We start from the raw sequence: 16,391 nt of genomic DNA, 5'->3' as shown, positions 1-16,391 counted from the left end.
GAAAATCTCTTGAAAGTCATCCAGCCTCTCTGTTCTTCCATTTCCCAGTGCATCCCATTTTAAATCTACCCACAGCTCATTCCTAAAAGCTTCCAGAGCTAAGAATGCCTACACTTCTCTGCCTGTGCCCTGCAGTACAGTCACCTTTCACCTTGCCCTGCTCCACATCAATTAAATTAACCTCAGAGCAGCACTTTCCAGCCCCACAAAGCTTGCAATCTGTGGCTTTTGTTTCACACCTCGAGAATGGTTTGCATGCTTCTCTGAGTCTTCTCAATTCTAACAATCAAACAAAAATTACTTCTTCCTCCATAGACCTTACCTTGTTTTTTGTCTCTAAATACTCAAGGCTACAGTAACAGTATCAATTTAAAGAAACCCTTGTCTCATTTAATGGATTTTAAAGTATAATTAAAATTAATTATTCTTGTCTTACAGTTTAAATCGGGATTCAATCAATATGAAGTTAATTATAGTATCAATATATAGAACTATAGATAGTTCATGCTTATTTTTTATACGAAACTCAATTTCCTTTAAACTCAAACTGTAGAATGCAGGCAGGTACTACTCTATTTGTTATAATGACTACAGAGAACAGTGCTAAAAATGTTCTGGAGCATTTGTGGGTAGGGGCATTAGTTGTAGGAAATAAAACATACCAGGTTAAGGTTCTTCAGCTTTGCACAGAGATATTTTGCAGCACCACAAGGACAAACACATTTTAAGTTTCCAATAGCTCCATCTACTGTTGTCACTGCACCTCTTTTTCTCCTCCACCACCAAGTCCTCACACACACTCAACTTCCAGTTAAACCCATTTTGTGAGCATTTTAAAGCTGAAACCCCCCTGACAGTTCTGCCACTCCAGTTTGTGCCAACTCATAGAATCACACAATGTAGAACTCTACATAAATTGCCAGGAGTTTTCAAGACTTTGTCAAATACAATTTTAAAGATACAAACAAGAGACCTCTAGGACAGGCCTTCTCTTCTAGCACAGCTGATACACCAGCATTAAAGTACTCTGACGTGGCCCCAAGGCTGCAAAAGCAGAAACAGATCTGCAACTAAATAGACAGTAAAATCTAGTAAAGCTGACCAAAAAAAAAAAAAAAAAAAAAAAGGGGGGGGAAACAAAGCTTGTTTTGGTAACATGGAAAAAAAAAAAAAAAAAAAAAAAAAAAAAAAAAAAAAAAAAAAAAAAAAAAAAAAAAGTGGAGTGGAACCAAGTCTAGTCTGGTCAACATGGTGTGGCTTCATAACTGACTCCAGACCTGCAGACCTGTGTGTGTTACTGTAAGTCATTTAATCATTTGATCCAAGTCAGACACAGGCAGAACTGTATTTCTCTCAAATTAGTCAGGTGGCTTGTTAGAGAGTTGATAGTAGTGGTATGCTGGCTGCAGGACAGATATTCCCTGGGACTGCCAGTACAACATCAACTTCTGACAAACTTAAAATGTCAGGATAAGTGCAGACACCGCTTTGCATTGTGGGCTCAGAAATCTTTTTTCTGCCCTATTTGATGAGTACTTAAGCTGGAACTTCTGAGAAGGCAGAAGACAGGCACCATCCAGGCTTCGTTTGCCATGACTGCTCCTGCTAGGGACCAGGAAGGACCAGAGCCCAAGTGTCCAGGTACTGGAATGGATCCTGCATGGCAGTGGTGAATGACTCACTGGCAGGTGGTGTAAAAGAGGATTCTTCTCAGTAACAGCCAAGCACTGGGAGCAGCTCTCCTGTCCTGTGTCCTGCTAAGAGATGTTTCCAGTCCTCTGGAAGCCCAGAGGACTGGAAACTACTCCTGGTGTATAGCCTTTGACTGCTCCCAACCCCTCATGCTCTTCTTCACCCTCACTGACCTGATTTGACAGGGAAGGGAATGCTCTGGGGTGGAAGGGCATGTAACATGCAGAGGATGACCAAAAGATTGAGACCTCAGGGCATGCATGAGATGCACAGATCACACACATGTGACAGCAAAGAGGCACAGCCTTCAGCCTTGCCAATCAACTTCTCCCTTCTGCTAGCAATTCATGTCCCACAGATGAATTCCAGACTGCTTGGAAGGGAGAAGTGTCTGTAAAATGGAAAACCAACTTATTTTCTGGCATTTAAGAGAGAAATCTGGCTTCAAGAAAATAAGCCTTTTCTCCAGTTTGAGTTTAGTGGTAATTTCCTTCACAGACAGCACTGTGGTTTGTTAAGCCTTCAACTTGAAACTTGTATTTCAGAAGCACATTAACATGTAATTTTAGCCAGTTTCTGTGGGATTCCATGAATAGGAAAACCCAGGTGCTTGAATGAGAAAGCCATGATTTTTCCTGGCTGCTTTATGGGAGGTATTGCAGCCAGGTAATAAGATTGGCCATACACAGTAGAGACCAGGCAAAACCAACCTTTCTACGGTATTATAGAAATCTATTAGATCCTGTAGCTATTTCCTAGCAGCAAAAATCCACTGCTGAGGTAGACAGTTGGACCCTAACTCCCCCTGTGCAGGAATCTTAGAAGTGACAGGTTCTTCAGCCTTACCCTGTAAAAGTAAACTAAATGGAAGGACAATTAGTCCTCTTTCTTCAGAGGAACAATTCCAAGCAATACTGCTTTCCTCTTTGTTTTGGAGGCTATTTAATTCTAGCAGGGTCAAAAATGGCAAACACTATCATTTTTCAAACAAGGTGTTGGGCTCTCTCTGGCTGTCCTGCTTAGTTTCATTAACCTGTCTCTGTTTATGATACATCCATAGACCACAATTCTCCAGCCAGCAGTACTATTTTTCACTGATGTACTTCATTTGTGGCTTCCAACAGTTTCTGCTTTCCTGGATCATGAAAAGGAAATGTCCTTCACTTCAAGCCAGCTGTGCAGTCTCACACCACTGTTCCATGTCACAGGATTTCCAGCAGCACTGTGGCTCCCTTGTCACTGCATCAGGCTCTAGAGCAGCACTGCTTCACAGCTCTTTTGTGAAGTACTCTGTGTATAACTGATAGCTTGTTTTTGTCAATTACTAGTGTTTTTAATTATAAATGTGCATTATTTAGGCTTATGGAGTGTAAATAAAAGCATTAATTTAATACACCAACTTATAACACACAGCAAAGCCGCTTCACCAAACAGTGATAATCTTTGCTCCATACAGACATGGAATAAGAGCAATGTCACCCAACAGGCTGGGAGATAGAGTGGAAAATTCAGCCTGAGAGGAGGCTGAATGGGAGTGGAAAGTGTAGAGTACTTGGCAGAAAATTTTCCTATATTTTCAGGAAGACTGAAGAGGTCTCCTTGAGCATGATGGCATCTGCTGCCTGAACAAAGACACAGGAGTCTCTTGGAGTGTCCTCCATCTTCTCTCTCCATTAACTCAATTTATGAGATGTTTTAGACAGCATTCAAGGACCAGGCTTGGAAGTGGCAATTACTCTGCTGTCACAGGTTTTATATCTTTACTCTCTATTTATCCTACAGTCTCACTCTGACCTTGTATGTGCTCTAAGTGAGGGGGTGAATAGACTGAGTGTAGGATTTAGAAAGTAAGAAAATTTGATTCTTTCTTCAGCTGTTGGTCCGTTCAGTATCAGCTTCACCTCAGACAGGCCAGGATAGACCCTGGATAGGACCAGGATCTGTGACAATTTTATGAATACACCACACAACACCACAGCCAGTGAAAAGTGAATGTTATCCCATCCTTGTGAACCAGCTGTGGAGACAAAATTTAGCAGCACCTTTTTCAACTTGGCAGTAGCAAAGATTCCTTTCCTTTCCATTAAGGTTTGTCCCAGGCTCCTTGGCAGACAAATTTTTCAAGTTCCCTTGAACATGACAACAGGAGAAGGCTGCTGATACAGGGGGATTTACTGGACCACGGACAGGAATGACATTAAGCTCAACTAGACACATTTAATGAAGAACACAGATGTCAGACCACCAAAGACAACATGCCAGGCCAAAAGCATGAAGGCTGGCCACAATCCCTGATTTCCTTCAGAAGGACATCCAGCGCCTATAACCAACTGCCAGGAAAGTAAAGAAAGAGGCTGCTATGTCATGTACCAGTTACGATTCCTTTTCAGATTTTTGAAGTTTGCATACGAAGAATTACAACTTCTCTAGAGGACACGCATGAAGAACTAATCTAAAAAAAAAAAATTCTAAATAGTTAAAACCATAAGTATTGTTTTCCCAACAGCTAAAATTGGAGTGACTTGACAGCTCGATTATTCAGGGCAGTGTGACAGCAAGGGAGGTCACCCCTACCATTGAGCAGAGCACACACGGGGTGCTGCACTGGAGAACCCCCAGGTGCATTCCTCCTTCTCCTGGCACTACTTTGGTGGCTTTTTCCTAGATGTAATTGAAGGCCACAGCTTTACACTCAGGCTACAGTTTCTTCTGAGAACTAGGATCCCTACAAACTCCTGCTTCTCAAATTCTTCTTCTTTGACACTCTGCTGTTGCTGGTGAGAAGCTTTTCTTCTGGCCTCACACTCAGCTTCTCACCCTGAAATTCAGGTTCTTGACACTCCAGAGAACCACATGGTGATGAAATCAGATTTCCCAGCACTGGTCCCATCTTTCTGAACACATGAGAAAAATTCAATCAATAAGCAATGCCTTTCTTACTCAACACAGTAGAGGTTTTCACATCTTTCAGTCCACAGATTGAAGTGCCTGATTTCCTCCTTAGTCCTGTTCCTCCCTTCCTGGGATCAGTGCCTCCAAACCACATCTGACCAAGCTTCAATCTAACAGGAATCCATGCAGCCAGCACTCCAGCCTAGGTCAGCTTGTACTGTCACTCACAAACACATTTGCATAGGAGTCATGACAGACTCAAATCTGACAAAATTCCTACCAGAAATCTTGGCAAAAAGAAGGAGCTGCAAAATATAATTTTGGGAACATACAGGAAAGGCATGAACACCCTTCTTGGCAGCCAGCAGCAGTCAGGACAGAGTTGGAGCTGCAAAAAAGGCTGATGGTAAGGCTCCTTGAGAAGACCAGGAATACACAGCCAAGTGATGCCAACCCAGCTCCTTTTCCAGTGTCCAAGCTCCTGGACCGTCTATAAAACCATGTTGTTTTTAATTTATTTTCACTTAGAGACAGCAAGCTTCCAGCACTTGTAGCAGAAGAGTCTAGAACATTTCAGGATATCCAGCTACAACTGACCCAAACACACCAGAAGAGCTTCTCCACTGGGGGCAGAGCAAAGCCTTTGGAACTTTGAGGCAATCCCATCCCTACACGACATTTGTCACTTTTTTCAGTAGCTCCGTGATACACTTTTTTGACAACAACCGTCCGGGACGAGCTTCCCACTACAGCAAGGACATCGCTGCTGCATTTGCGCCGTGCCCGCGGTGCCTGGTGCCGGGAGCGGCGCGGGACACCGGGACGCGGGGGCCGGGAGAGGGGTGGGAGCGGGAATGAAGGAAAGGCGGGGCCGGGAGCGGGGCGGGATCCCGGGATGGGAGCTGGGGCGGGATCCCGGGATGCGAACTGGGGCGGGGCCAGGATCGGGGCGGGATCCCGGGCCGGGAGCGGCATCCCGGGCCGGCGGCGGGGCGGGATCCCGGGGCTGAGGCAGGGCCAGTCCGGCGCAGCGATTGGTGCTGGTTTTCCCATCCCGTGACGCCGCGCCGGGCGGTGATTGGCTGCGACCGCCCCGCGCGGGCGTGGCCGCGGCGGTGACCGGGAAATGGGGCCATGGCGCCGGGCAGCGCGCAGGGAGCGCCGGCCGCCGGCAGGTACGTGCACGGTCCCCCGCCCTCACCGCCGCCCGCGCTCCCCGGGGCGGCCGCCGCGGGTGCTGGACTCTTCACGGGGCCGCGGCGCCGCCTCTCCCTTCGTGCGGCCTGCGCGGGACGCGTGGTGGGCCCGGCGGCGCCGCCGACGCTGAGGGGGCCCGCGGTCGTCGCGGGCGGCCGCCGGCGAGTGATGGCGGCTTGTGGTTCCTTCCCTCGGCAGGAGCGGGCCCGGGATGGAGGGCGGAGGCCCGGAGGCGCACAGCGTGTGCATGGTGTCGGACTTCTTCTACCCCAACATGGGGGGCGTGGAGAGCCACGTGTACCAGCTGTCACAGTGCCTCATCGAGCGCGGCCACAAAGTCCTGGTGGTCACCCACGCCTACGGCCACCGCAAGGGCGTCCGCTACCTCACCAGCGGGCTGAAAGTCTACTACCTGCCCCTGAAGGTGATGTACAACCAGTCCACGGCCACGACGCTGTTCCACAGCCTGCCCTTGCTCAGGTACATCTTCGTGCGGGAGCGGGTGACCATCGTGCACGCCCACAGCTCCTTCTCGGCCATGGCCCACGACGCCCTGTTCCACGCCAAGACCATGGGGCTGCGGACCGTGTTCACCGACCACTCCCTCTTCGGGTTCGCGGATGTCAGCTCGGTGCTGACCAACAAGCTGCTGACGGTGTCCCTGTGTGACACCAACCACATCATCTGCGTCTCGTACACCAGTAAGGAGAACACGGTGTTGCGAGCAGCCTTGGACCCTCGGATCGTCTCTGTCATCCCCAACGCTGTGGATCCCACCGACTTCACCCCAGACCCCTCGAGGAGGGATGACAGCACAATAACAATTGTTGTTGTCAGCAGACTTGTTTACAGAAAAGGTAATGGGGGATCAAATGTAGGCTTGTTTTGGTTTTCTTCCCTTGGAGAGGTCTTGGTCAGGTAGCACTTAGGCTGTATCTGTGGTATGGATGGAATTTTCACTGGGAGTGGTGAAGTGGCTGTTCCGAGCTTTTGTGTTTGTGAGCTCAAGAAGAAGAAATGTACATTTGTTTTTGTACATGGTGGGTTCACAGGTGTGTTTCCTTTTTAATACTGAAGAGACCAAAAACTGCAGTTTGTAAAATGGAAGGTTTGGTGCATATTGGACATAAGATTTAGAGCCTAATCTATATATTCTGTTAGAAATGTTTTAATTGTTTTTAAGTTAATCTAGTGACTGCAACTTAAGTGATTTTTTTTTTCATTTTTTTTCTCCTATGAGGTCCCAAGTTGTGGTTTTTTTTCATATTTTTGTGTAAAATAGTTTAACTGTCTTCAGGAGACTTTTTTTTTTTTTTCATTTCTTCTGCTCCTGAATATAGTTGTACATGTGGGCTACATCATGAGAAGTTCTGAAATCAAATACAATAACGGTTTGCCCTAAATTTTCTACTCTTAGGTATTGATTTACTTAGTGGTATAATTCCTGAGCTCTGTCAGAAATATCCGGAGTTACATTTCTTAGTTGGAGGAGAAGGACCAAAACGAATCATACTGGAAGAAGTCCGGGAGAGATACCAGCTACATGACAGGTTTGTTCTGCGTGTGTCCATGACCCTTCAGGGTGCTTCTGGGGTGGGGACCTGCCTGCCTCCCTCCCCCAGATAAACCCCAAAGCTTGAGGAGGCCTAAAGGCAAGGCACATAAACCAGACGTTGAAGACTTTGAGCTGGACTATGGTCCAGCAAGTTAATTCATATTTCTATGAATAGGCCCTGAATGAGCCTCCACTCAAGGCATAGAAAGGTGACTTAGATAGAGATTTATCATGCCTCTCTCTGCAACTGTGCTACCTTGTTACCAGAATGTTGCCATGACACAGATGCATTTATGTATTTCTATTGGGTTTTTTTGATCAAGAACAGTTTCATATTCTCAGTTGTTCATTTTATTTTCTAGGTTTTTTGTTGCCTGTTTTGTGTTTTAGTCAGTGACTTCCCCAATTAAAATTGTCAGTATCGTTCTCATTTTACCCTTTATTGTTTTCCAATATCTCTTCAAGATGATAAGTCCTGATCATTGTATCTTAAAGACTTTTTCCCTTGTCAGACTGAGATTGGTCAGAGCTCACATTGAAAATTCAGATAATGCATTTGACAAATCTTAATTATTAACTGAAGGAAGCCATTTTTTCTTGCAGAACTGGAAGTCTCAGTAGCAAGGTTCTGGAGGCAAATGTCATTAAAACAACAAATCCTCCCACCAGCTTTATTTTCAGAAGTTTATTTCAGTATGACAATAAAAAAGCAGGATCTTCTATTTCTCCATTGCTGGAAAATTTTAGAGGAAACTAAACTGAGGTGCCCATCTTTGTTCTCTCACGAGATAAGTGTGAACCATTCAGAATATGTGGCATTATTATGGTCCAAATCTAGTGTTTATCTCTAGGGTCTTTTTTCTTGTTTTTTTTTTTCCCTCTTGTATGCAGGGTGCGTCTTCTAGGAGGCTTGGAACACCAGGATGTCAGAAATGTCCTGGTCCAGGGGCACATTTTTCTCAACACTTCCCTCACTGAGGCCTTTTGTATGGCTATTGTGGAGGCAGCAAGCTGTGGTTTACAGGTAAAAAAAAAAAAAAATCTCCCTACCTAGAAAGCATGTATCCATTTTAAACAAATTTCACAATGAAATAATATGTGCCTATCACATTGATTTCATCTGACGCTCTGTCTTGACAGAGGTAAGCAAATGTCATCGCCATTTGCAGATCACCTGGAAGCTGAGACAGAAGGGTTAACTCTGAGAAGAATTTTGTGTAGAATTGGCAATAACTTGTAGATCTACTCTCAGTTCTCTGAAGTAGTCAAAATACTGTTTTGTATGTACTTCTTTACAGAGTTTTGGGGTAGTTGAGGTTCACAAAGGTTTACTTCAAAAGGAGGTGCAAAAAAATTGTCTTACTGTGGAGGGATTCAAGATAAGTTGGAGAGAGAACAGTAAAAGTCCTAACTAATTTACAGCTCAGATTAACAACTCAAAAAGAAGTTGAGTCAATAGCCATAAAGAATTAGTTTCACGTAAACGTAAAGTAAAACGTAAAGAAACCTTATTAAAACGTAAAGAAACCTTATTAAAAAGATAGACTGATAAGAGTACTTAATTTACAGTAAGTATAGAAAATGTGAGTGACCTCAGTTTTTCCTTTACTTCAGTATCCTTTGACAGCAGTTACTACCTAGTTGTAGTTACTCTCTTGCCATCTCGTCTCTAGAGGTGAGGAAGTTCTGCAGTTTCTTATTGCCCAATGTTTAGAGATGATTGCACAATGTAAATCTTAGGTAATTTCTGATTTCCCTTTTAAAACAATAATTCAGATTAATATAAATAATTTTTTGCAAGTGTTCAGTAACCTAGGAAACTAAAATTTTAAGTATGTGGTAAAATTATCCTCTGCAACTAGAGGTAACAGTTTTTTTGAGATACTGTGGAAGAAATGTCTAAAATCTGGTTACACAGGTTTAGTTGTGTACTGTGGCACACACCTTCAGGAAGGATGTCTCATAACCTCTCATTAGACCTGTCTGATTAGTCTTCTGTTTTATCATGGCACCAGAGAATCATTCTGGACAGTGTTGAAGGTAATCTGCTATGTTTCGTTTTCTCTGGGGCTTACGCCTTTAGTTCACATACAGGTCAAGTTCCCAAACCATGATATTTTCCTATTCTTTTAAATAGCTACATCTAAACCATGTAATAGCATTGACTTCGCACAGTTTCGTTTTTTATGTTGCATGTGTGCTGTTTCTTTTGTTTATTTCAAAGGTGGTGAGTACAAGAGTTGGTGGGATTCCAGAGGTACTTCCAGAAAATCTCATCATTTTGTGTGAGCCCTCTGTGAAATCTTTGTGTGATGGACTAGAAAAAGCTATTGCTCAGCTCAGATCAGGAACTCTGCCATCTCCAGAAACTGTTCATAATGAAGTAAAGACATTTTATACGTGGAGGAATGTAGCAGAGAGAACTGAGAAAGTATGTATAATCACTTCTTTTAAATTCCCTGAAAGTAAATTTCTGAAACAATTCTTGCTTTGAAATATTACTATGCATGTTCATTGTGTAATATTCCATTGTAATTGTTCAACATGTTTCCTGTCAAACATACATAGTTTTAAAAGGTCCAGAAAATGCTTTTTTTTTTTTTTTTTCCTACATGGATAGGTGGATTTTTCTGTTTGTATTTTCTAAAATGCCATAATTGCTGGTAAATATTTTGAAGAAAAGCCTAGATCATTAGCTAGATTTCTACTCTTTATTTGTTCAAGTCTTGACATGAAGTAACTTTTCTGGCATAGCTGGAAAATGTGCTGCATAAGGTGTATGACAAGGTAAGAACAGTTCATGACAAAGCTTTGCCATGTGGTAACAAGTGGTTTAAGAGGTAGTTCAATGCTGGAAGGCTGAACACAGCTGAGTTTACATAAGCCGTGGTTGTAATGAAAATTTATTTTCATAGTTTGGAAATTATATTTCAGAACTAGAGTGGCACTTCAGTAGAAAAACTCTGCCTTCAGTGAAGAATGTTGGCTGCAGTAATGTTACAAACACCTGTGGAGCTGTGTCACTTTGGACTTCAGCTCCTGAGTTTTAGGAAGGAGAGAGTAGCTGACCCCCATGCCTCTTACTTAGATTGTACTGCACTCAACTGTATATCTCTCACAAGCCTCCTCAAAGTGTACAACCAGTTTATTTTATTATTTTCAAATGTCATTAGTATCATTCATTTTATGATTTTGTAACTGCAGGCAACATTTGAATTGCAAAGTTTTTACAGACGTTAGCCTAGATTTCAGTTTGCTTTACATTGCCTTTTCTTAAAAAAAACCCACCAATACTTCATGAAGGAAAATACTCATAGAATTGGTAGAAGTATGCATAGATCTTAAATTGTACAGAAGACAGTTGTTTGTTATCAAATTAAGTTACCTGTAGAATGGAGTCTGTAACATTCTTAGGGAAATAACTGTGTCCTTCAAGCCTGTTTGGAGTGGTTTGTAGTTGGCTGTGGTTTACCTGTATAATAAGTCACTAGTAGCATGTATTTGCTTGTGCAGTAATTGAACTACTGTTTTATCAAACAAAAGGAGATCTGGAATAGTGCCAAACTCACCTGTGAGTTCATCCATCTTTGTGTTTGAAATCTCGTAATTGCATGTTCAGGCTCTTCCTGGGACCAATGTGAATGTGAGATGAGAACCCATTAAATCCATTAAAACCCCCAACCCTTTCTGTATAATATCACGAGAGACAAATTATGCAGCCTTCCTAGTTAATTAAATACTTTTGAAGTATGTAAAAGAAGAGAATGTTTCATATTTCTCCTTAAATAAATGAATGAAATATCTAGAACAAGACTCATAAAGCAGCACTTAGAATCTGCAAAGCTTTTTGGGGGGTAATATTTGTCCCATCTGGTAGCTAAGACTAGATCATTTATTTTGTGAAGTGATGACAAAGTACTGCCTGATTTTTGAGGTAGAATCAATGCATTTTTAAGATGTTACTTTCTGTCTCCTCTCTGTTTAGGTGTATGACAGAGTTGCAGATGAAGTGGTTTTACCAATGAAGGAGCGACTTGACAGACTAATGACTCACTGTGGTCCAGTGACTGGGTGTATTTTTGCTTTTTTTGCTGTTCTGAACTTCCTTCTCTTGGTGTTTCTGAGGTGGATGACTCCAGATTCCATTATTGATGTTGCAATAGATGCTACAGGACCTAAGGGTGCATGGACTAAACTATATTTTTTTGGGAAAAAAAGAAGAGATAAAGAAGAACTTCCAAATTCCTAAATTGCTCAAGTGGAGAGGGAAGAATGTCAGCCACTAAAAGTTTTAATGCTTGCTGACAGAGACATTACTCTTAAAACTCTTTAGTTTCTTTCTGAAGTTCTTGGAAAGAAACTTAGTTCAATGTGCTACCTCAATTTAGGATGATGTTCTTAGTTCAGTTTTGGATTCATACAAATTTATGGGCATCTCTTTTGCACTGAAAGCTGGGAGGAGAACGTGTTTTTATATATATCAGAAGCCTTGGAAACAAAAATACAAGATTTTTCTTGATAACTTGAACATTGCAGAAAGGGACTGAGGTGTTTGGGAAAGCAAAACGCAACAATTCTTAGCTTACTGTAGTTCCTGCTAATCCCTGATATTTACTGTGATTTTTATTTTAAGACCTCTTTCAAAATAATTAAAAGCTCAACAAAATACACCTTTTTTCTCCCAAGATGAAAATGGCACTTGAAATTAGTCATAAAGTCCATTACCATGTAAATTTCAGAGACTTAGTTTTAGCAGTTGTGTCCCAGTGACAGTGTTTTGCCTGCCTAGCATTATTATTTTGAAGTTCTTCCCTATTCAGAGTTGCACATACTGTTGCTAAATCAACATTCCGTAATGATTTTCTGATATTTTCAGAGGTGCTAAATTTGTCCTGTTCTCATACATGTGTGAAAATGATCTAAAGCTTATAGTGGTTTTGGATTTTGTTTTTGTTTTTCGGTACATAGGGGAAGAAATAGTATTATTTAGAGATAATACAGCCTTTAGAAACATCTCAGGCCTGAAAACTTCCAGCAGTCTGTGCCAAAGTGTGAAGTAACACGTGAGAGAGCAAAAACTGAAGGGCTTAAAAAGCACACTTGTGCTTACCTGCTCTCTCCCACCTCCCACCCACCCATCCCTTTTCCCCCCACTTCTTTCTCCTTCCCCTTACTTATGACCAAAGTGGCATTTCAGTCCATCTCTGGGAGGGACAGTGTTCAGGGTGAGTGATTTCACCTCATCCACATCAGAGACACTGGCTGGCAGGTGCTGCACGTGAAATCTTGGGAAGGTATCCCTTAAGTGGAAATAACAATGGCTGTGCTTTTCATGGAGAGGCAGAGAGAAGGAGCAGCAGAGGAGTCTGAGTGGTGTGTACGTGGGACAGGAGGCAGCGCAGCATTCTGCCAATGTATGTGAGAAGAGGAGTTTATTTCATTTGTGTCAACCACCTCTAAAATTGCCCCTTGTCTGATGCACTGGGTTAGTTTCTTTTTCAAGCATCACTAATGATGATAAGCTTCCTATTTTATGACTCTGGAGTATTGTGTGCTGTTGGACACTGTATTAATATTAAAACTGTGCAATATGAAAACACTGTTTCCAAACCCTTGAAGGGTAGTATTTAACACACTACTTCTGCCAAATTCATGTTGTTTGGGTAGAGATGTAATTACACAAGCATTTTATAATTTCATTGAACATATTTTCATGAAACACAAAGATAATGTAAATAATTGCCATATATAAAGTCTATTTTCTTTTACTAGAATTTTTAGCCTTTGATATGTAACATACAGCGTGTAATATTACAATTTGAGTTTTTCAAACTCTGCATTAAAAAGTGGAAGTCATCTAAAATGTGCCACGAGATTTAAGGATAAATGGGTAGAATAAGCTAGTATTCTACTTTTCTAAGTTTTTGGGTTTTTTTTATATTGTTCAAGCATTCAAATTTCTAACAACCTTTTGAAAATACTGATTGCCACTCCAGGGAAATGTTATATATATATATACGTGTGTGTGTGTAATTTTAGTAATATGTTGTTTGTTTTCTTTTAGTTCTGTTTGGTTTCCTGCAACATCTGCAAACACAAATCAAAAGGATTGCGTGTATCTATTTAAAATAAGATTTCTTTTGTGGAACATTGTGTACTTACGAATAACATAATAAAACCTTGTTATAGTCTTGTTTACAAGACCAATGTAAAGATTATCTAGAGGTTTATTTACCTTTCCATAAAGAATGGATACATTTCATTAATATGTGGGAGCATATAATTAGAAAATACAAAACTACAAACCATAATGCTGCTTTTCACCACTGGTTGTGGGAGTTCTTACGAGTATATTTTTTAATAATCATCTTTCTGTACAAGCTGCTATACAAACTTAACCCATAACTGGTTTCTCAGATAACACCACTTGTATTACACAGAACTCTGTGGGAATGATTTGCTCACTGGCCTTGTGCAGTGGAGTAAAGGGTGATGCCACAGAAACATTTACAGTTTTACAAAATATCAGTGGGTAACATGAAAAAGTTTAAATAAAATAAGCAGAATACTAAAAAAAAATACTGAGATAATGAGTGTGGTTAGAAATTAATAAAATAACTTGTTAAAAAAATTAAAATGTTTTAATTGTGCTTGCAGGTAACATTTGATTGTTGTGAAATGCCAGGGAAATGTTAGGAAAGAGAGAATGACACTCTAAGCAATGTCTTGCACAGAGCAGAGCCTCTGGTGTGTAGGAGGAGCAGGAAGACCTGCATAGAATGTCCCTGTCCCAAACTGCAATGAAATTCCATCCCCAGGCACAAGGAGAAATGCTGTTTCCAATACACTATGTGCAGACACTGTGAATTAAGGTAGTGAAAATTGTAGGTTAAACCATACAATACACCATACAAGCATCATGTAAAGTGTGGATATAATATTAGTCTTTCAGACTGTGTTTTAGTGGGTGTGGATGTATCTGTAAGAAGGTAACTACTGTAATTTGCTTGTTTTGTGGTCAATTTTTTCTGCATCGGTTTATATTTTTTCCCTTTTTGATATTAATTTCTCTTTACTAGTCCCTTTTTCTCATATATGCTTGGGCTTTTAAAAATTAATTGTAAAAGTCTTTCTGGTGCTTTCTGCTTCAGTAAAATACAGACTTCATGTAAACAGATAAAAGAATAATTTCAAAATGGTTTAATATTTTGATTTTTTTAAATTAAAAGTATTTCAATATTTTTAGTGTTTAATTGCTGTCATTAAACTAGTCTCATGATATTTGCTGTGCATCATGACATTCAGTATAATGTCAGCTTCCAGTTTTCTCTAATGACTTGAACATTGACAGAGATAAAAGGTGGATATTTTTTAAGGGAATAAAACTAATGACAGGATGTGGCTATGTGTCTGAATTTATTAATTTACCGAAATCATACATTTTTCTTGTAAACCTAGCAGGCAGATCAGGTTGCTTTCAGATCCTGACATGCTTCAACACTGTCACAGCTCTAGAGATGCTACTTGTGCAGGATTCATTGAACTTGAACTGTGCATGTTGGTTCTTCAAGCTGCTTGTCTAAGCAGGAGGGACTGGTGCATTCCCTGGGAACACAGGCACTGGCTGCTGCTGGAATTTGCTGTCTTCCTGCCCAGGCAGCAGCAGGAGTTTCAATAACCAGACCCTACCCAGCGTGATGGGTGGCAGATAGGTGAGATGAATCCCACATTGGCTTGAGAGCAACCAGTGAGTCACTCTCCACATCTCTTTTTAAAAGGAATGTTGTAAGTGTGCTTGCCTAAGGATGTGAATAAGGCAAGGCTGGTGTGGGAAGTAGTGTCATTTATTAGATCAAGCTGCTAGAAAAGAACTAGCCAGGCTCTGTATGGGCATCTTTGTTCTCATCTCTTCTGTTTGAGTGTTTCTGACTCCTTTTTTTCCCCCAGTTGCCTTACTTTGACTGAATACATTGGATACTCTAATCCCAACTACATACATTAGAAATACACTGCTGTAATTCAAAGTGTGTGCAGCATAGGAATAGACCAATACCTCTTTGAAGTTCTTTCAGATGAGCATTCCTCATCCCTTTTCCTCATCCTTGCCAAATTCTTCAGGTCACATCTGGTATTTCTCCCTAGAAGTTGGATAAAGTTAAGGTGAACCTTACTGAAAATGAGTGGTTTTCTAAGCTGGATTGCCCTTTTTTTCCTGCTTATTTCTTGCATGTGTGTAAACTAGCATATATAAACATTACTTTTTGAGTTTTTTGGAGGATCTAGCTAACTACCTCTATTTACCTTCTCATGACAATTTTTTTGAAGGATTAATATATTTTTGGATATTTTGATTTAACAATTTAGTAGTTATTCTAGAGTTAAGGAAGAGTGATTCTTGGAGTAGTTTGGGCATCTTGCAGCAGTTCTCAATGAGGTGTGTTTTTTCTACAGGGGGCTGACTTGTTCACTCAAGTCTATCAATGGAGTTGCATAATGCACCTGGTTCGGCTCACAGCAATGATGCTCAAAAGAGCAAGGGAGGAACGATGACAGTCCTGTGTCTGCACTGTCATTGCTCTTGTGATCTGCCTGCTCTCACGCCTACACCGTGTTGCTCATCTCTCTAGTTTCAAAAATACCAGAGATTTCTGTGTGATCACACCCGATCTTGCTGTTGTTTGCCTGACTACCACCCTCACCAGTATTTGTACTTTCCACCATGCTGTTCAGCTGTCTTCTCAATGATAATTTTCTTTTACATCCACTGAATTAATTTTCCTAGTGCTCTTGTACACTAAGAGCAGATTAGGAAATTACACAAGTTTTTCTCAAATGACTCACTGAATAATTTAACTGAAAATCTTTGTCTTGTACTGAAGCCAGGAGGGTGATTTTGCTGCTACACAAATAGAGTTAGTCCTTCTGGGAGAATAATGTTCCAGCAACTGCTTCCAAGCAGTCAAACTTTCCTGTGGTTTTCTAGAGCACTTGGCGAGCTCTTTGGTATTATTCCATTAGGGATAAAAGAACTTCAGTGGCAATCACCTGATTTTCA

At 41.3% G+C, this 16,391-nt stretch overlaps 1 protein-coding gene across 1 annotated transcript; it reads left to right on the top strand.

Moving 5' to 3' along the window:
* Positions 1 to 5,676: 5,676 nt before the first annotated feature.
* Positions 5,677 to 13,539, top strand: PIGA (phosphatidylinositol glycan anchor biosynthesis class A). The gene is made up of 6 exons (XM_041472468.1): positions 5,677 to 5,759; positions 5,980 to 6,638; positions 7,199 to 7,331; positions 8,228 to 8,360; positions 9,561 to 9,767; positions 11,322 to 13,539. The coding sequence occupies exons 1-6, from the start codon at positions 5,719 to 5,721 to the stop codon at positions 11,583 to 11,585; spliced, it is 1,437 nt and encodes a 478-aa protein (XP_041328402.1). The 5' UTR covers positions 5,677 to 5,718; the 3' UTR covers positions 11,586 to 13,539.
* Positions 13,540 to 16,391: the final 2,852 nt, after the last annotated feature.

This window comes from Pyrgilauda ruficollis, unplaced genomic scaffold (assembly GCF_017590135.1).
Source record: "Pyrgilauda ruficollis isolate IOZ18807 unplaced genomic scaffold, ASM1759013v1 scaffold29, whole genome shotgun sequence".
Classification (NCBI taxonomy): Eukaryota; Metazoa; Chordata; class Aves; order Passeriformes; family Passeridae; genus Pyrgilauda; species Pyrgilauda ruficollis.
The sequence above is the reverse complement of the archived record's forward strand: the minus strand, read 5'-3'. Positions and strand labels throughout refer to the sequence as shown.